Source organism: Salvia splendens, chromosome 8, assembly GCF_004379255.2.
Source record: "Salvia splendens isolate huo1 chromosome 8, SspV2, whole genome shotgun sequence".
NCBI lineage: Eukaryota > Viridiplantae > Streptophyta > Magnoliopsida > Lamiales > Lamiaceae > Salvia > Salvia splendens.
Genome location: NC_056039.1, coordinates 33,032,737 through 33,053,798, shown reverse-complemented (window position 1 = coordinate 33,053,798; position 21,062 = coordinate 33,032,737). Strand labels below are relative to the sequence as shown.

General features: G+C 36.5%; 3 protein-coding genes across 3 annotated transcripts; 2 read left to right on the top strand and 1 right to left on the bottom strand.

The window, feature by feature from the left end:
• Window positions 1–6,400: 6,400 nt before the first annotated feature.
• On the top strand, window positions 6,401–15,865 carry LOC121744505 (basic leucine zipper 61-like). Its single transcript, XM_042138058.1, has 10 exons — window positions 6,401–6,714; window positions 7,514–7,609; window positions 8,209–8,397; window positions 8,479–8,613; window positions 8,733–8,962; window positions 10,665–13,601; window positions 13,717–13,807; window positions 13,896–14,022; window positions 15,269–15,430; window positions 15,543–15,865. Exons 6-9 carry the CDS (start codon window positions 13,096–13,098, stop codon window positions 15,400–15,402), a joined length of 858 nt encoding a protein of 285 aa, XP_041993992.1. The 5' UTR covers window positions 6,401–6,714; window positions 7,514–7,609; window positions 8,209–8,397; window positions 8,479–8,613; window positions 8,733–8,962; window positions 10,665–13,095; the 3' UTR covers window positions 15,403–15,430; window positions 15,543–15,865.
• LOC121746118 (glucosidase 2 subunit beta-like) lies at window positions 6,424–8,861 on the top strand. The gene is made up of 5 exons (XM_042140035.1): window positions 6,424–6,451; window positions 6,601–6,714; window positions 7,514–7,609; window positions 8,209–8,397; window positions 8,788–8,861. The coding sequence occupies exons 1-5, from the start codon at window positions 6,424–6,426 to the stop codon at window positions 8,859–8,861; spliced, it is 501 nt and encodes a 166-aa protein (XP_041995969.1).
• On the bottom strand, window positions 8,957–10,672 carry LOC121744506 (cysteine proteinase COT44-like). The gene has a single exon (XM_042138059.1). The coding sequence runs from the start codon at window positions 10,131–10,133 to the stop codon at window positions 9,531–9,533; it is 603 nt and encodes a 200-aa protein (XP_041993993.1). The 5' UTR covers window positions 10,134–10,672; the 3' UTR covers window positions 8,957–9,530.
• Window positions 15,866–21,062: the final 5,197 nt, after the last annotated feature.

The window sequence follows — 21,062 nt, the reverse complement described above, 5'->3', positions numbered from 1 at the left end:
GAAACATCAGTTGGTGGAAGGGCAGTTGGAGGAAGAGTAGTTCCACAGTTCCCACAGCCTGGAATCAACTACTTTCGCACCTTACCAGGTCCATATGATAGTTTTGATCCCAAAAACTTTGAGCGTGATGATCCCAGTATGCATTATTGGAGTGAAAAGGATCCTACCAATGTCGGTTTGCATACTAAATTTAGAACGAAGTTGGAATTGAAGGCAGCTGTGACTCATTGGCATTTGGAAAAAATCCGACAATATACAGTTGTTGAAAGTAAAGGAAAGAGATGGCATGCAGTTTGTAAGTGGCCACAGGGAAATCCGAAAGATAAGTCCTTACCGCCATGTTTGTGGGAGTGTCGAGCAACACTGAGGAAGCATGATGAACACTGGCAAATTAGAGTGTTCAGCACTGCTCATACTTGCATGGGGGATCGTAACTATAATGGTCACGCTAATCTTTCGTCGGGTATGATAGCGTTGAGTGTTCGCCATCAGATAGAAAACGATCCTTGCTACAAGGTAAAAGCAATTGTGGCGGATATTGAAAATAGATTTCATGTCAAAGTTAGTTACAAGAAAGCATGGTATGCTCGGAGGACAGCGATTGAGCTTGTATACGGTGGATGGGAGTGGTCGTTCAAAGTTTTACCAGCTTATTTGAATGAAGTGCAAAGACAAAATCCTGGCACAATTGTGGAATGGATGCACGATGACATATTAAGCAATGGTATGAACAAGGTATTCAAGTACGTATTCTGGGCTTTTGGACCAGCTGTGGAGGCTTTTCAACTATGCAAACCAGTTTTAACGGTTGATGGAACTCATCTACGTGGACGATGTCGAGGTAAAATTCTTATTGCCGTTGGATTTGATGCTAATAAGAAATGTTTGCCTGTTGCATATGCCATTGTTGATGAGGAAACCAAAGAAAGTTGGAATTGGTTTATGGAACGCATTAGACTTCATGTAGCAAAGCATGAAATATGTGTCATATCTGATAGGCATGTGGGAATCATAGATGCAATGAATTCTCCCATATGGAAAGAAGAACCCAATGTGGGTCATCACAGATTTTGCTTGGTACATGTTAGAAAGAATGTTTTGCAGAATCACAAAGGTATCATGGTCAAAAGACTTGTTTGGAAAATTGGTATTGCTACCAAGAAGCGCAAGTTTAAGATCAGACGTCGTTTACTTCGAAACGTCAACAACGAGGCTTTGCAGTACCTTGATGCCGTGGAGTTAGAAAAATGGAATCTGGCGTATGACAAACACAAAAGATGGGGTGAGGTTTCCACTAATATGGTGGAATCTTACAACAATGTGTTGAGAGGCGCAAGACAACTCCCAATTAAAGCTTGCATTGATATGATATTCTGGAGGACAATAGAATGGTTCAATGACCGGTCAATTGCATCAACACAGTGTGCCACACCACTTACCCCGTGGGCGCATGAAAAGGTGTGCAAAAATGATGCAAAAGGTCAATTGCATAATGTGAGAGCACCCAACACAATTGCAGGGCATTATGTGGTTCGAACAAAGCGTCGAATTGGTGGAAAGGGCGCTAATAAGTGGAAGGTAAAGTACTTGGACTCGCACTGCAAATGTCAAAAGTGGCAGATGTGGAGACTTCCATGTTCACATGCAGCGGCAGTTGCGCGTTTTAGAAACGACAACATGCTGTCGCTTGTTGATCCCGTATACCGCACAAGTGTTTGGGTACACCAATATTCTACGGTGTTCAATCCACCCAGACACCAAGATTATTGGGCCGTGCCTGAATGGACTTTGCAATGTTCACGAGCTCAGTTAATGCCTAAAAGTCGCGGTCGATACCGTACTACTAGGATTCCTAATCAGATGGATGTCCGTGAAGCTGACCAGCCACGAGCCCGACGCCGATGTAAACATTGCCGTCAACCAGGTCACGACAGGCGCAACTGCCCGAATGCTCATTCAAGGATGGATACTCAGTTGGTAGATGATGCCGCTGACGATTTTTTGCATCCACCTCCACCAAGGATGGATACTCAGTTGATAGATGATGCCGCTGACGATTCTTTGCCTCCACCTCCACCAAGATATGCAGTTCGAGGTCGTCATTCTGTCAGTCACACTGATGATGTCGATCACGATTTTATGCCTCCACCTCCACCAAGATCTGCAGTTCGAGGTCGTCACTCTGTCAGCCACACTGGTGGTACAGGCGAACACATCGGTCTCAGTGATGTCCCACATTCTCCACCTCGGTCTTCTGTGCGAGACGAATATTTTGGGGTTGATTTAGAGAATGTCGTTGTGCGAGAGACTCCTCCGTCTAGACTCTCAACCGCCAGAATCGGGAAGGGGATCCGTAGCTTTTTTACGCGGAAAAGGCGAGACAATTGAACGTATGCATTGTGTAATATTGGATTTCTGTATTTAGCAAGATTTGGACTAATGTATAGGGTAATATTTGTATGTACTTATATATTGAATAATGATGAAATGATTAAAAACTCTTAGCTGTGGGAGCGTTTTTTTATAGGACACGCCGATGTGAGTGGCGTGTTTGAAGAGACGCCTACTTAATTGGCGTCTTTTCACTTTAAAACGCCAACGTGAATGGCGTGTTATTACTGAAACACGCCAACGGGACTGGCGTGTTTGTTCAGAATGTCCGCTTTCGGCGTAGAAAAAACGAGCAACGAAAAAACTAACTTAAAAACTCCAATGGCGTTGGCGTTTTTAAATAACACGCCAACGGCAATGGCGTCTTATTAAAAACGCCAACGGGAATGGCGTGTTTGTTCAGAATGTCCGCATTCGTCGTAGACAAAACGGGCAAAATATAAACTAACTTAAAAACGCCAACGGGAATGGCGTTTTTAAATAACACGCCAACGGGAATGGCGTCTTATTAAAAACGCCAACGGGAATGGCGTGTTTGTTCAGAATGTCCGCATTCGTCGTAGACAAAACGGGCAAAATATAAACTAACTTAAAAACGCCAATAGCATTGGCGTTTTTCACAAAGACTTACATTCACAAAAACGCCAATATCTCTTTATTTGCCTGTTTTCATTTTCATTTCTACTAGGAAATAATAATTCAGACATCCAAATAATTAATCATAAAGACTTAAAATCAATGAGTTCAAATCAAATGAAAAAACATCAATATCAAATTACAGTAATATCAAGAGTTCAAATTAGTTCAATCGTCACGACGTTTCCGCATAAACAGACGCCGTATCCCCTTCCCAATAGTAGATGTAGATCTAGGGATCCTTGAGGGAGGAGTATCTTGAACAACAGCGTTCTCAAGATCCTCCTGCACAGACGACCGCGGTGGAGAAGCGGGGACATCACTGAGGCCAATATCTTCTCCGGTACCACCGGTATGGCTAATAGAATGACGGCCTCGAAGTGCAGAGCTCGGTGGAGGTGGGTCCTCAAAATCGTCATCGGAGTCGTGTACGAACTGAGATGACGACTCTCCGCGGACGGTTTTCTGCTTGGTTCGTCGTTTTGCCTTTTGCCTTATGGGTACGTCCACGTCCATTGCAGAGCGCTGCGAAGGAGGGTAGTCCATCAGCTGAGGCTCCCCGGATATCTGCAGTCCTTCTTCAACCATCCTCGAAATGGTTTCCATATCCGGACAGAAATGTCCTGTCGCAGCTCGGCCACTTAGATAGTGACGTATTTTGTGAAGCGTCTCCACCTACAATTTTTCAAAGTTAAGTACATATCATAATATGAATTTGAATAAGTAATCAGGGTTTAGTTAAGTATGAATAATGTACCGTAAAGTTATGAGAAGATGCGGTTTCGTGGAATCCCTCTTCAGCATGCACGCCGGGTTTGGTTAAATACACCACAGTGATCTGGCGAAACCAATTCATATATTCTTCCGTTGCAACAGGCTCAGTACTGTCCTCCAGATCAGTCCATATCGTAAAGTGTCTGTTGTCCCACTCCTGTATATAATTGGCGTGCCATTGAACCCAATTCCGACCAGCTTTTCCACGGCGATCCTGTTTCAAAAAATCAGAACCGTGGAACCGGGGGAGATCCGGGATATACGGTTGGACAATCCCGAATTGGCGCAACACTCGGTGTGGCAGGTGTGGCTCAGCCAGATTCCAACAAATAAGCGTTGTGATCGACATCCATATAGGACGACCGGCATCACAACTTTCCGGCAACTCCCGGTGGAGATAAGGCCTCCAAATAAACTACATGTGATACAAATTTTTCAAAATAATTTCCATAAAAACAAAAAACAAAAAACCAAAAACATTTTATAAATATATGAAGTACCTGATTAGGATGCATCATGGAGAACTGATCTCGGAAATTTTCAACACAATGTCCGGGTGCTTTTACATATGACGCCGGGCCATTCCATCTAAAAAATTTAAATTATGAGCGAAGAACACGAAAATTGATGAACATTAAGTTTAAAAACGCAATTAATGAACAACTTACGCTCTTGCACATGGTAGATAGTCTGTATGCACGGGATCTAGCATCCTCGGTCTAATATTTGGGATTCTCTCCCAAGCCCAAAGTTGTAATAGAGTTAAGGCTCCCCCTACATCCGTCCTCTGACCAACGGCCGCTTCACACAAATTGTGGTACAAGCAAGCAAGCGTCGCCCCACCCCAGCTATATGTAGAACACCGTTCTATATCCATGAAAAAGTGTAGGTAGAAGAACGGAATTTTATTTCCGGTGGCGTTGGGGATCATCAGACCACCAAGTAATAGCAGACAATAGATACGAGCCCGCTGAGCATATATGTAGTGTTCGTGGTCATTAGACAGCTCAATCCTCAATTGGCGCGATAAGCTCGTCTGCTTAAAAGCCATTTCCTTCAACTCGGATGCTTCCGGTATGAATCCTAGAAAATCCATACACCTGTCCGTCCAATATCCCGCGTCCGTCGGGGGGATGTAAGTTGTCAGAGCCTCTCCATCAACTTTCAGGCCCCATAAGACCTCCACGTCTTCCAGTGTCACAGTCGCTTCACCGACTGGAAAGTGAAACGTGTGAGTCTCTGGCCTCCAACGTTCAATCAGAGCTGTGATAAGATGGTGGTCAATTTCTTTTGGTTTACCACACCTTAACATACCCCCAAACCCCATCTGGTCCACTATTGTCAAGACATGTTGCTGGATGGGAACATCCCAAATTTTTCCTTCAAATCGTCGGCAGCGTACATCTTCGGATGGAACTCCTGCCCATATGTTGTTAGAGACGTGTTGTCTCTGAAAATATAATACAGATGGATCCGCAGGACCACATGCAAGCCGACGACGAGAGGTTGAAGATGATGCCATAATTTACCTACATAATTCAAATTCAACAATAACCAACCATAACATTTAATCCAATTTCATAAACCAAATTCAACAATAACCAACCATAAACCATTTCAATAATTAGATACAATTTAATCCAATATCACAAAATTGAACACCAACATCAAATAAGCAAGTTACACAACATTGCACATTCAAAATCATAAACCAATTCACCTACACAAAATTAACAATTTCAATTAACAATTCGCCCAACCTACCAATTTCAATTTTGCCTAACCTAAACAAATTTAACAATCTAAACTAATCAACCAAAACCCACATAAATCAAAACAATTTGCCCAATTTTTTAGCTATAAAAACCCTAGGGTTTAGGCTTATAATCAAATTTATACACAAATTAACTTAAACCCAACACAATCCAACATAATAATCAACAATAATATCATTCAACCAATCCAAAATGCATAATATTTCTACTCAATTCACAACCCATTACAAACCCTAGCTATCCACCAATTACTATAATTATGTAAAAGGTAAGCATACTAACCGAATAAAATAGATGAATTTGGGGGAGAATAGCACCGATTGATGAATGTAGGCCGAAATCACGGAGAGAAGGCGCGCAGCTGGAGAAATCGCGAAGGCTGTGTGTTGTGAGGTTTTCGCGATTTGGGGGAGGAACGCCTGGTATATCAGTCTGATTAAACACGCCACTCAGAATGGCGTTTTTCATGATTAAGTAAATACGCCACTCCGGTTGGCGTCTTTTACAAAACGTCAATATGTTCGGCGTTTCAACAAAGAAAACACGCCATTTACAAATGCGTTTTTTTATTTATACACGCCAACCAAGTTGGCGTGTTTAATCGTAATTACAATCCGCGAGCATACACCCAAAATACGGCACAAGTATAAAACGCCATCATCGTTGGCGTATTTACCTTAAAACACGCCAATGAGGTTGGCGTTTTTACTAATAGAAACGCCAATGTGGTTGGCGTTTTTCCCATTTGTGGAATAGATAACAAAATGGGTACATTTACGTAATATTTAGTGTAAACTCCCCCATAAACCCGATTTTCCCGCGATTGTGGTGGGAAATGCAGGCGAAAATGGCGAATGGTCTCGCTCTCATCACTTGTTTGTTCGTTTCTCTCCACTTCCACCACTCCTATTCCTCTCCTTCTCGCCCACTCACCGGAGTCCAACCTCTAGGTCAACTCTCTTTCTCTCTCTCTAGACAAGGTTTTATTGAACTGTGAAATACTGTATGTGTTGGATCGCTACAGATGTCAAGTACTACGACGCGGAGCTGATCAAATGCAAAGACGGATCTAAATCCTTCACCAGAGATCGTCTCAACGACGATTTCTGCGATTGCGCTGATGGCACTGATGAACCCGGTATATTACTGATTCTATCATATGAGTAATTTATTTTGTTCGATTCAGTCTTCAAGGACAGGCTCTATAATTGTTAGTCAATCGCTGGAGGAGAGTAGGTAGAAATAATTATCAGTTGCAACTCTTTCAATTAAATGTAAAGAGAATTGGATTAAATTGTTTTGTGATGAATTATAGCCGATTACGCATTGTAATTTAGGAATGTCGACCGAATTCCTACTTTTATGTTAAGTAGGGATTCATTACTTGCTCCAGCTGTTGTTTACAGTACTTTTATTTGAATTGTTGGTGGCTAAACCGTACTATAAATAAAGAGAGTCTGTATGAATAAGAATAAAATGTATTCAATGCTAAGTTATATTTATAGGATAGTATGTAAGGAACAGTAAGAATTGCAGTTTCAGGTCTCTACATTTTTCTTAGTGTGTTGGCGACCATCAATATTTGACCTGAAAATCATGCGTTTGACTAGTCGATGAAGTCTCGCCGCAAGGGACATTCATAATCTTGTAAGCAGTTTCACTTGGAGAAATGAAAATAGAAGTAATACTATCTAAAGGCTATGAAATAAGAGAGAGGGAGAGAAGCAGGGGACATTATAGTAACTATAGTAACCATGTAGGAGCTTTGAAGGTAGATGATCTTTAATGAACCCACAGATGAAGAAGTTTTTGGTTATATGCAGTTTCATAGTTTTGGAGATTTAGCTTCTCCACTAATAGATATCATTTGAATTTAGTACTAGAATGAAGTTATATGCAGTTTCATAGTTTTGGAGATTTATGTCTTTGTCATGTAGGAACTTCTGCATGTCCAGCTAGCAAATTCTACTGCAAAAATACAGGCAGTACACCCAGATTCTTGTTTTCTTCTCGAGTGAATGATCAGATTTGTGGTGAGTTGAACTATTCTTTTGCACTTCAGTGTCTTATGGTTTCATAGTATGGTTGGCTGACTTGCGTATATGTGTAGCTGAATCATGTAATTGCTATTACTGTAGCTGTCCATTAAAAAAAAAATTGTAAAGGAAAAATGCTTAAAGAATCATATGACAGTTATTTCTAATTTCTATAGTAGACTGTGGATTTTCCAGGTATTGCATAATTCTCATGGGTGGAGTCTGACTGTATAGACTTTAGACATGTGAATTTGACCAGGGAAACGGTTTATGCATTAGAACATAAAAGAGCTGAATTTTGAATTGATGATTCATCATTCTGTAAATTAGTAATTATGCATACATAGTTTAATTACTGTTGGCTAATGATTCATGGTCAGCTCACCTGGGCTTTTGTAATTCTAAAATTGTGGCATATAGCATGGTAGTAATTGCTTCTTGGGCTCGTGGATCTTTTTTTTGGAGAAAAGAATCTCTAGATCTTGAAATGAAAGATGTTATGCCTGCATGTTACAGATTGAAGTTTATATGTCAGGTTTACTTTCTACAGCATATTGTTCAACATCTAATTTGCTTGCGGTAACTCATGCATACAGACTGCTGTGATGGAAGTGACGAATATGATGGAACTGTCATTTGTCCTAACAATTGCGTCATGGGTGGGAATATTGCATATCAGAAAATAAATTATGACTTAGAAAGTAATCAGGAACTGGATTTTATTAACTCAAGAAAAACCAAACCTGGAAATAAGATGGAGGACTCATCACAGAAACTTAAAAAAGGTATTTCTCCACGTATCAAATTACTTTATGATTCTTTGAGTTCACCCTTCCATAAGAGTAACCAATCAGTTGTTTTCCTAGGCTTGAAGTCCATGGTCTACCTCCAGGTGGGTCTTCTTATTTTTGTCCTGGCATTTTGTCTTTATCGGCACCACAAGCCCAGAAGAAGACATTTCCGGTGACAGATGTGTCCTTGATATATACATCTTCATCATGGTATGCCTTAACCCTCTTTCAAATTCATTAGTTTGACACCTACGTTCTTGTTCAATCTCTATTTCTTCTATATGTTTCTTTTCCCATTGAACTGATGATACATAACTTAATAATTGTAGAGAATGGCACGGTGATGAAGATTTTGGTGCTATGACCCCTACAATTTGATGTCAGAGGAAGTAATTGCTGCCATTACACGTTACTTCTTGGGAGTGATGGATGGAAGATGGAACATTTTGCCAACATAAGGTGTGGAGTGAATCCAGCTGTCAAAGAGCCATTTCAAGACCATTGCTATTCGAGACGTTGAAGAGCGGATTGGAGGCCTCAGTGACTATTATATGAAAAGGTTTTGTTACTCGCATTCTCTCTGTCATAGGATTAACTATATTGTCTTATCAGTTACAGGTACTCTGTGTTCAGATATAATTAATTTTATCAAACAGATTAGGAAAACTATCTGAGGTCGTAGTCTTGTTGAAAAACGAGGAGTGTGTATAATACTAAACCACAAGCAGTTAATTATTCAAAGTCCAGTTTTGTGCATGTTACCTGCCAATCTATGCATTTTTTGTTGAGAAGTTTAGAAATGTGAATGTAATTAGTTAACGCCCTTGATAAATCAACATATACTATAATGATTGTGTTTGATTAAATTCAAAAGGGTGCTAGAGGTTTATGACTTAAATGCAGAAATATGGAAAAGCTTCTATGCAGTAAAACATTAACTTATATTCATAGCCAGACACAGAGATTACATTTTGAATATTGTTTGAATAAATTTAGGAATAAACATATAATTCTTATAAGACTACTATTATTATGGCTATTTCTACCCATTAACTTCGCTTGTATATCTATTTAAATTGATATTGACTCAATTTATGAGTACCCGACAACCGACACGGCTGGCTGCCTCAGATATTTTTGACGGGGTAGCTAGCTTCCATGGAAATGCCACAAATACCACTCTTGTCAGAAGTCCCACGGCTCGTTTTGATATATCCTTTGTCACCCCAACCAGTTCCCCATGATTTCTTCACAATCCAATATTTCACACCATTTTCTATGCCATAGCCCACTACCAAAACCCCATGGTTAAGCTTTTTTCCGCAGGATCCGGTGAATATTCCACTAGAGTACAGCTGAAGCTCGGGTGCGCTGGCATCAATGGCTACTGCTATTGGTTGACGAGCTACTGCAGCTCGTATGGCCGACTCATTCCTTTCAGGTATACGAACATAGCCGGTTATCCTTGCTGCTATCTTTCTTGCTGTGATTGGGTTACACATGCTCTGTTTCCCTTTATATGGGCAATCTTCTTCTGAACTTATGCCACCATTCAGCACTGCGAATTCATATACTTTTTCCATGCAACCACTACGACAACCTTGATCACCAATGCCCAAATTACAGTCGAGAATCTCTTGGGGGGACAATGATATCAAATTCCACGTTTTGATTTTGTTGAGTCCTTCTACTGCTCCTAGTGTTGAAAATGCCCAGCAACTGCTTGTCATGAAGGATTTTCAATGCATGTACTTTGAGATAGCATGGTGATTGCTTTATTTTAGAAACTGCATCTCATAAACGGACAGGTTAAATAAAGAAAGCGAGATTTGTACCGCATGCGCCTTGATTCTTCACTTTAGTCACAGCGCCTTTCTTTCTTCATTCTCTGCTAGATGGTATTGGGTAGTTACCAACTTCGTAGCTATGCTGCTGATTACTTGGGCGCTCACGGCTCTTGTAACCCAAGTAGGTGGTCTGGAACTCAAAGTTAGTCATGTCTACAAACTGATTGTCTGTGAGTTTGTAAGAAAGATTCTGTGCGTTTACGAATTCTATGAACCTAACATTAGATTGGTAGATTCCAAATCGCATGTTCCATTCTTTGTTGCCCCTGTACTTTTTCTTGTATTGTTTCAGCCAGGTTTTGTATCTCTTCTTCTTGACCGCTGCTTCCTCTGTTGGCTTCTCTGGACGTGCATCTGAGCAAACGCACAGAATGCACACAAGCACGATTGCTAACATGTAGTTTCTTGTAACAGATGGAGCTATCTTCATTTTTAAGCCAAGGCGGATTTCGAGGAAGCAATCTTTGTTATAAGGTTTAGCTTCTGATCTCTTACATAATATACGTCTTGTGTCTTGTTGTGTTGTGTTGTGTTGTGTTGTGTCACGTATATTGGTGCGAATTCTGTTTAAATCATGTCTGATTGCCCTATTTTTCTGTTTCCGTGAGTTTGTTGTGTCTCCTATGTGCATATTTCATGCTTCATCTATGCTGAGTTGTGCATATATTTCTTCATTCTATTCCGTGTTTAAATTTCATATGCAGTTGGACTATTTATTCTCAATCTTGTTTTAGTTTCATATTGTATTTATTGTGACTATAATATAATTAGAATGTGAGGGATGTACGTTGATCTAGTGGTAGAGTGGTTAATGTCTGGACCAAAGAATATAATTAGAATGTGAGGGGTGTATGTTGACTTAGTGGTAGAGTGGTTAATGTCAGGATCAAAGGTCACTGGGCCTTTAAATTATGTTTATTTGCCAAAAAGTATTGGGATGAATCTATCCCCCAAAATTTTAACGTGAACTCTGGGAGTACAAATCAATTTTGTCTACCAAGTGCCAAGATGGAGCTACTATTCAAATAATTTCTTTCTTGATTCTTATTTCTGAGCAATACTATTTGTTTATGTTTTTTTTTTTAATCTAAAACCTATTATACTTAGTAACTAGACTTTGTTGAACTATATACTTATTGTCTTGGTTGAGTAGTGATAAAATGCAAACTATAAATATTGTACAAACTCTAAACTTTAATTTGGACCGTTAGAAAATATCAACGGATGACAAAATAACAGCAATAAAAAATGTCAACACAGTTTTAACACAACATCAACCGTTGAAACTGTGTTGGCATTTTTTGTTACTATGATTTTGTCATCTGTTAATATTTTCCTAGAGTTTGCATCTGATTACATTCATATTTTCCTGATTGCAAGTCATATCTATAATATATTTAATGCGTATGATGAAAGTATTATTTTTTAAATTTTAATTACTAGTACTATATAAATGGGTGAAATTAGACAAAAGATTTAACATGCATATAATATAGGCATTGATAGAGAGAATATATGTCCTTTATCAGCGTAGGTATATTATTTTATTTTGCCATGGCATAATTGTAGTATGTCGTGAGCACGTTACTATAAATTGGGTTCTATGATTCCCGGTAGAATATTTATCAATTTTTTTTAAAAACAAAGTAATTATTATAAATTTATTATTTTATCACAACTAATAAAGTTAAATCCCACCTTAACTTCATGAACGAATTTCACAAAACTAAGCTACAATAAAAATCTAATCGAGTCGGGATCTAAATAACTCATCGAGCATCCAACCATCAATCTCCTCTCTTTCGCTATATAACAACATAATATAACTCATTACAATTGTTGGATCTAGACGGGTCGAAAAACTCCATTAAATTCAATTTTTTGTGGTTCACTTCCATTCTTAATCCGTCATCCATAGTCTGTCAGTGAGCGATGGTTGCTGCACCGTTTCTCCTTTCTGATATTGGGCCCAATCTTTTTCACTATGTCCGATCCCACGAGTTTCATTTATTGTATACCATTGCTCATTACTATGCACAAATGTCACCTTAAATAACTGTTTTAAGAATAAATATTATGAAGAGAGCTATATAGATAGTGATGCCCCTACATGTGGGTATAGTTTGTAGACAAAGTAGAGTGAAGAGAAGGGAGAGAGGTTTTGGGCATGCAAACATTTCACATGGGTAGGCATGATCCCTTTCTAATACCCTTCACTTTCCACAGCTCATCCCTCCAAAAATACTTCTCCTTTCCCATTATTGTGCCCAACCCACAAATTTCGTTTCTCATTCCATTCGCTTGCATCTTTTAACTAATCAATATTTCTCCAAAAAGAGATTTAAAAAATAAGTTGACAAGATTGTTCCGAGGCTAATGAATGGGTGGAATGAATGTTGATGGAAGAGAGATCCAACGGCCACCAATGATTGTAAGAAGATGAAATAAACAGTGGAGGCCACAAGGGCACGTGCTTCTGATTCCCACTCAGTTTTCAGTTAATAAACTACTCTCACTCAACTCAACTCAACCCCCAACCCCACCTCACCTATCCCCCTACCCCCACCCACTAAGCTGTAGATAGCTGTCCTAATCTTCCCCCATGTGACCCCACCCTCATAGACAGTAAGAAATTCTTATTTTTTAGAAACAAAATTATTTAATTTTGGTGAAAGATAATGGAATTATGGAGATGTGATTGTGATGATGATGTTCCTATGGCTATATAAAATTGTTAGAAAATTATTTCATTCTTCTTTTTTATTTGCGTGTGGGATTTGTGTATATATAAGCCCTTCATGTTGACATATTGTAGTTTAGCCTTGCAATATTGTTTTTAAGTCTCATGGCTCAATTACCTCCAAAAATCCCCACCATCACCACAAATTGGGCTGATTTCTCCCACCAAAAAATGGGGGGATTGTCAATCAGCAACCACCACAACAACAACAATCCGACGTGGATCGACGAGTTCCTCGACTTCTCGTCGGCCCGCCGCGGGTCCCACAGGCGGTCGATGAGAGACTCGATCGCCTTCCTGGAGGCCCCGATGGCGGAGGAGTGCCTCAAGTCGAACTCCTCCGCCGTCGGAAAGGACGGCGGGTTCGAGGGGCTCGACGAAGACCAGCTCATGTCGATGTTCAACGACGACGTGGAACCAGGCGCCTCGAACCCCTCGTCCCCGTCCGACGACCACAACAGCATCAACGACGACGGGCCTCCCGGCCCGTCGTCGGACCCAAGGGCGGTTCACCCGAAGAGCGAGCCGCAGGAGGACGACGACGGCCTATACACCTCCGCCGCGACGGATAATTCCGGCGAGAGGATCGCCGATCCAAAGCGGATCAAGAGGTATACTATTCACCACCATTTTTCACACACTGCAACGTATATACATGTATCTATCTATATGTATAATGTATGTAAATAAAACTAATAAACATTATGATTTTGAATACAATTTCAGAATTTTGGCGAACCGGCAATCTGCGCAGAGGTCACGAGTGAGAAAATTGCACTACATTTCTGAGCTAGAGCGCAGCGTTTCTTCTCTTCAAGTAATTAAAAATCAATCAATTTATTGTTTTTGCACTGTAATTTTATTTGTTTCTATATATATTTATTGAAATGATGAATTTAATTTAGGCTGAAGTATCAGTGTTATCACCACGAGTAGCTTACTTGGACCACCAACGCCTCGTACTAAATGTTGATAACAGTGTTCTCAAGCAAAGAATCGCAGCTTTAGCTCAAGATAAAGTTTTCAAAGATGGTGAGTTTCTTTTTCCAATTAGGGTTTTCTCTTTATATTATTAGCAAATGGAGTACTAATAAAGTTGGTTTCATGATATTATGTCATGGTTACTTCTCTATAGATTAATTATAGTGTTAGGAAATAATAACAGAATTAATCACAAATATAAAAGATAAACACATGAATTGTTTACCCTTTATGATAGTACATGATTTCAATCCAAATCTATATGCATGAATGCATCACATGAGTTTAATTATGAGATTTTATGTTACATTTCAGTTAATTAGCTTGTCAAAATGCAGCTCTAAACTATTTAATTTAAGTTGGGCTATTTCTAATTTGCTTAGTTTAATTTCTGGTGTTTTACATGTTTTTTTAATGATAAAGCTAGTGTAATTGTTCCAATATTTCACACTGAACTATATATAATTCAATGAAATAAAATATTTAAAATTTTATTATCACTTACATAGTAACTATTTGTAAATTAATGTATGATTGATAGGGAGTATCTTTTAAGGCAAGATAGATCTTCACATGCATGTGAAACTAGAGAGCCTTAACATGGGAGAACAGTCACATGATGGATACCATCTCCTTTCTTGATCAATATTATTAATTACACAACTATAGATTGAAAACAATAACAATCATACAGAAAAGTAGAAAAGATAAATTCAGTACCTTTTTCATCTTCCTTTCTTTGCCAAAAAAAATCAGTAACAAATTTTCTCTAGATTCCAAAATCTTGCAATAATTTGGTTTCTGGTGGATACATTTGTTAGCATATGCCTATAATAAATGTGACAGCACCAACCCTTTGCACTTATATCCACCAAATTAATAGGTGCACATTAATTTCTTGATATTAATAAACATATAAACGTAAACAGATTTATTTTTCGTACACCCATGAAATGATTGTGTTCTCACAAGTTCACAACCTTTTTCTAAGATTCATTTGATCAAAAAATTAAAATATTCCAAGATTCATACCTAATTGGTTTCTTGTTATAATTCTAAAAATTTTATACTCCCCCATCCCACTCTAACTAATATAGTACATTCTTCTTTTTGCAATATCTATCACTAATGACATACTATATTTCTTAAAATGAAAACATCTATCTCTACTTTATTCTCGCTTTACTTAATTCACAAACAACATTACATAAAATCTCGTACCAAATAAGAAATGCGAGTGGGACATGGGAGTATTATTTTCATCTTCCTAGTTATTTATTCATTTTTACAATTGTAGCTCATCAAGAAGCATTAAAGAGGGAAATTGAGAGGCTGAGGCAAGTATACTACCAACAAAACATGAAGAAAATGGAGAATGATTCACCATCACGAGTTGCTGATACTGAGCAAGAGCAACTAGCAGTTAACTGACATGATATGCCATACATTAATTTCCAAGGTACTAAACTAATTTTGACTATTTTATGCATTTTCGATAGTATACATGTGACATGTACTGGTAAAATAAAACATAATATCGAAATACCTAACTTAGTTTCTCCTTGATGCAGGAAAAGCATTACCAAATAAAGAGCAGCCTTTGTGAACTATAGAGTAATCAAGTTCACATTTAAGAAGCTCTTATGTTTGTTTTATTAGGAAAATTCTCTTTTCTTGGCTTAATTTTAGGGAGGAGAGTGGCTATTTATTTCTATTTTATTTTATTTTATTCTATTCTATTTTTTTTATCATCAGCCAATCATCAAATTTTATTCTTAGAAGCATGTCAGTTTGTTGTAGAAAATGGGTTTTTGTTGGGATGCATGTAAACGTGTGTATTAACTATTACTATATCACTACCTCCATCTACGAAAAATTATCTTGTTTTTTTTCATTTTCAATCTATTCACCAAAATTAGTCTCTATCTATTTATAGTAAATTTATCTTTTACTAATGAGGCAAGCCTTATTTTCCACTAACAATTACTCAACCAATTTTCTCTTTCTATCTCTTAATTTATCAATTTTGTATAACACATGTAATCCATTATCTAGACTATTTTTGCTCGATTGAGGTTGTTTATGATTGTACTACTATAGAGGAGGTTATAGGCATGTGCTTGTTTAAAAAGCATGCACCTATGCCTGCAATGTAACGTATCCTGAATTGTCGGTCAATTGCCGATTTTTCGAAAGTTTCCGACCTGTGATTAGATCGTGTAATATGATAAGACACACATGCAACCTATCTTGAATTGTTGGAAATGGCAGATTTTTTGTTCGGAACTTTTTGACCAGTGACCGGACTATGTAACCCGATAAAATGGTTTCGGTTTGATTTGAAATACCGGTTCCGGTTACGGTTCGATTAGGAGTGACCATGCATATGCATAGGCATACACACGTGTCGAAAACCGCCGGTTCCGGTTCATGAACCACCGGTTCACGGTTCATCATTCCCATGAACTGGAACCGGCCCGCCAAGGGTCCCGGCAGTTCCGATTCCGGTTCAAAAAACTGCCGGTTCACGAGGCGATTCAAAACCGCACGTTTTTTGCTTGAACTGCCGGTTCCAGGCCGGTTCTGCGGTTTTTTTTTTACATTTCTTTTCGTTTTAGTGTTTATTTCAACGAGACTACAAGTCACAACTTATAAGTTACAATTTACACTTAATGTTGGACTTGAGCTTTTGGGTTGAAAGAGAGTGTATTGGATGATTCTCTTTTATAGCTACATGTTCTTGGATGTGTTGCTCTTTCTTTCAATGTGGGATAAAACTCCTTATTTATTATAACTACATGATACATCTCCATCATCTTTGTTTATATTAGTTTATATCCTAACTATCTTCTATTATTATAACTTAACAACAAATATAATTATATAAAGTATTATTCTTTAATTCTTTATCATTATCGATTTGTTTGTGTATACGTTTATGTGTATATTAACTAATAAATACCATTATAATTTATACACATTGAGAGAATAATTATTATACAAATTGTATTAATCTAGTGATAACTATAATATGAAGAATTATATATCTATATACAAATCATATTACTCAATAATTGTTTATTCTTATCTATCAAGAATATATTCACAAATAATAATTTTATTTATATAAATTATACTACATCTATTAGAATAACAACTATTATACAAAATCATACTATTAGTCTACTACTAATATATAAACTATATTATACCACTAAAAAAATCATTCTTTAGTTATCTATTTTTATCATTATTATACCAATTATATTAATTGTTATTTTTTCACATTTTAATCAATATATTGAGAAAAATTAACAACATACTTACATTTAAATCCAATTATTTGAACACGTCCACATTCTATAAATATACAAATTATTAGCAACATGTAACATTCAAATTTAATTAAACTATTCTAGTTGATGCTATTATTATCTATAAATTTGTCTTAGAAAAAGAATCATAACAAAAATAAAGATAAAGTTAGTGACTAATAAAATGTAGTAACAAATAAAGAAAAGTAGAAAACAATAAAAGTTTTGTATCCCACATTGGAAAAAAGATAAATGAATGATCTAAACATTTAGTTATAAAAGAAAATACTTCAACATATTTTGTCCCACATTGAAAGTGAAATACAAAATATTCAAGTATGTCTCTATAAAAGAGAAACAACTAAGAATGGTTTTTTAGAATTCTTAAAAGTGAGCACATTTAAATCCAATTATTATTATTTGAACACATCCACATTCTATAAATATAGAAATTATGAGCAACATGCAACATTCAAATTTAATTGAACTATTCTATTTCATTCTATCATTATCTATAAATTTGTCTTAGAAAATGAATCATAACAAAAATAAAGATAAAGTTAGTGAATAAAAAAATGTAGTAAAAAATAAAGAAAAGTAGAAAACAAATGAAAGTTTTGTATCCCACATTGGAAAAAGATGAATGAATGAATGATCTAAACATGTACTTATAAGAGAAAATAATTCAACATATTTTGTCTCACATCGAAAGTGAAACATAAAATATTCAAGGATGTCTCTATAAAAGAGAAACAACCAAGAATGGTTTCTTAGAATCATAGGCCCAACAAATAAAGATGGGCTGTTATGAAATTATTGTATTTATTTATTTATGAAAATTGATTTTTATATATAAAAATTGATTTTGTAAATAATAAATTTTTTTAAATTTTATTGAACCGGCGGTTCGAACCGGTGAACCGCCGGTTACGGTTCCTGATATTTCCGAACCTGAACTGGCCCGCTTGAACCGCCGCCGCCGGTTCCAGTTCCGGTTCATGAACCAGCGGTTAACCGGTGGTCCGGTTCGGTTTGTGCATGCCTACATATGCATGTGTAAGATGTTGTCGGGTTTAGTGGTCATTGGATGTGAGATTATGGTCCCTCTTTATTTTCTGTTATTTTGAATTTCCCCATGTCTGATCGGATCTGCATTATTAATCTGTTTGTTCTTTTCAAGAAAAGGAAAAGGAGCAAATACCATATTCATATATTTTATCTTTGACTGTAATTATCAAACTGAAACCTCTTTATTAATGGCAATATTCTACTATTGTATTAATTCATATTAAATCTCAATGTTTGACACTCCTTTTTTATGCTATCAGGTACAGTAATAAATTTGCTACCTACATAAGTAGAGTACTATCAGTCTATCAACCTGTAAAATCTAAAGATAAGATAGCCTACATATAGTGATAGAAGTACAAACAAAACAAAACAAAACAAAATATAGTGATAGAAGCAACAAGTCCAAAACTTTGAAAAAAAACACATAATCTCTCAATTACAAATTAAACTCAAATATATTTCACCAAACATATTCTTTGAACGTTTGTTGTTTTGTGACTAGTGAAAAAAATGTTGCATAGAAAATATGGGAGAATCAAAGTTGAAACAATGAAGATAACTACATAGCGAATCCATAGTTGAACTTTGCAGCTTAGCCCAATGAGTTCTTATATAGGGCATCACAACCCAACCCAACCCAAATTTACAATTAGACTGTTTATATTTATCTGTCATAAAACAAGTATAAACTACTACTATGCAACAAAAAATTTAGAAACATCTGTATTATTTTTTATTAATTTTATATTTTATATTTCTAATTAAATTATGAATTTTCTAAGTTCAAATACATCATTACTTCCGATGTCCCTTTGTAGTTGAGTCGTATTCCTTTTTAGGTTGTCCCACTGTAGTTGAGTTATCTCTTCTTTTGGCAAAAAGTAAACATATTTCTCCTCTCTTACTTTATTCTATCTAATTTTATTCTCTCTTCGTCTCTTTACTTTTTTCATTTTCTACTTTATTCTCCCTACACTTAACTCACTTTTAACACAATTTCTTAAATCTCATGCTGAAATGAAACGCTTCTACTATAGAGGGACAAGTGAGTACAATTTTAAATTTACATAATAAAAATTTCAAAAATTAGTAAATTACATAATTGAAAGAAAATAAAATTGCATCATTAAATTTAATTTATACTCAACAAAAGAAGAAAACAAATACTACTATGAATGTTGTGAAATTTGGTATGACATACATATGAAGATTTCCATAGAAATAATATAGTAATTCGTATTAACGTAGTTTTTCATTAAGTAATGTAGACAGTATTGATAAAAAAGAAAAATAAAAGAAACAAAAAAGGAAAACGAATGACAAAATGGAAAAAAGGTGAAAAAAATAAAACGAACATCTATCTCCCTTTGATGCAACATCAAAAGCAAGATGCTTTTGTTGAAGAGATGTGATGGAGAAAGCAATTGATGATTGTTGATTTGATCAAAGAAAGTATAGCATCTACATGAGCTAATTTGAAACCTCTTGCACTTAGATTAGTTGACCAATGTTGATTTGATGTTGTTAAGGAACCACATAGGTGTCCTGTGAATTTGTTATGTTGATACTTGTTTCCTATATGTGAGATGACTCCCATTTAGGACACTCGTAATCGAATTTTGAAAAAAAATCTGAGTATTGTCACATGTCATACAGCTTTTTAGACGTGACGGAAAAAATCCAAAATTTAGGTTAGCCCCGCACTATTCATGGATCCACCATTATTCATGGGGCATGACGGCTTAGGGGTCCTTTTAGGCAGATTGAGTCGCGGTCCGTGGGCTAGATCTATATGCTACTACGATTCATGAACCTCGAAGCAATTCATTAAAAGTAGTAGCTAGTACAAGAATTTCATAATTTTTTTAAGACAATAGAACAATGTGTTGCGGGATTGCGGCTCATGAACCTTAGTGCGGTTCGATCTCCAACTCTATCTTCCATACGGACGATAAGCCCTCGAGTTAAGCAGGCAGGCGACTTGGCCACGGGCCGGCGTTGCTCATGCTCTTAGTCCAGTCAAATGATGTTGGCCCATGGGTTTTACTTTGTGGGTCAAATTTTATTGCACCAAATTTCGGAGGAATATTATATTAATAGGAATATTTGTTCTGTGTGGGCATAGTCAAATGATAAAAATAATAATTCAATTGGAATAGGAATATTTGATTTTTTAGCACACTTTTCCAGATTTGGAGAGGAGTAAAAATTCGACTTCTGAAAGTGAAAACTGATACGGCCAATCACATTTACGTTTAGAATGTACAGTTTCATTCATTTGAAATTATAATTGTAGAACTAATGACATCAATAATAGGAGTAATTTTTAGAGGTATTAATGTATTATATTCAAAATAAATCAAATAATGCTAGCGTAAATTAAATAATTCTCACTAATACTACTTGCATAATAGTAAGATTTCTCTCAAATTGATATCTAAGTTTTAAAATTAGTGAAAATATTAATGTGGGCAGCTAAATTTCTTCAATATATACATAGTAAATTTATTAGAAAGTGAGAACCCATAATTAATATCTAGTCAACTTCTTTATATCAATTCTTTTTAGCCACATAATTAACTTAGTTCTTATCCAAGAGACATAAATATATGTCAAATATGACAGTTGAGCTTAGTGGTACAGTTAAAATTCCATTTTTGATGGTGCAAATCGGTTTAATTTATTAATTGCTTGTTTGTTATACTA

Excerpts from the sequence above, each read along its gene's own strand:
- LOC121746118 (XM_042140035.1), top strand. The coding sequence starts at position 6,424 with ATGGCGAATGGTCTCGCTCTCATCACTT. Across the intron at positions 6,715-7,513 it reads TGATGGCACTGATGAACCCG|GAACTTCTGCATGTCCAGCT; the intron begins GTATATTACTGA and ends TTTGTCATGTAG. Across the intron at positions 7,610-8,208 it reads AGTGAATGATCAGATTTGTG|ACTGCTGTGATGGAAGTGAC; the intron begins GTGAGTTGAACT and ends TCATGCATACAG.
- LOC121744506 (XM_042138059.1), bottom strand. The coding sequence starts at position 10,133 with ATGACAAGCAGTTGCTGGGCATTTTCAACACTAGGAGCAGTAGAAGGA.
- LOC121744505 (XM_042138058.1), top strand. The coding sequence starts at position 13,096 with ATGGCTCAATTACCTCCAAAAATCCCCACCATCACCACAAATTGGGCT. Across the intron at positions 13,808-13,895 it reads GCAGCGTTTCTTCTCTTCAA|GCTGAAGTATCAGTGTTATC; the intron begins GTAATTAAAAAT and ends AATTTAATTTAG. Across the intron at positions 14,023-15,268 it reads AGATAAAGTTTTCAAAGATG|CTCATCAAGAAGCATTAAAG; the intron begins GTGAGTTTCTTT and ends TTACAATTGTAG.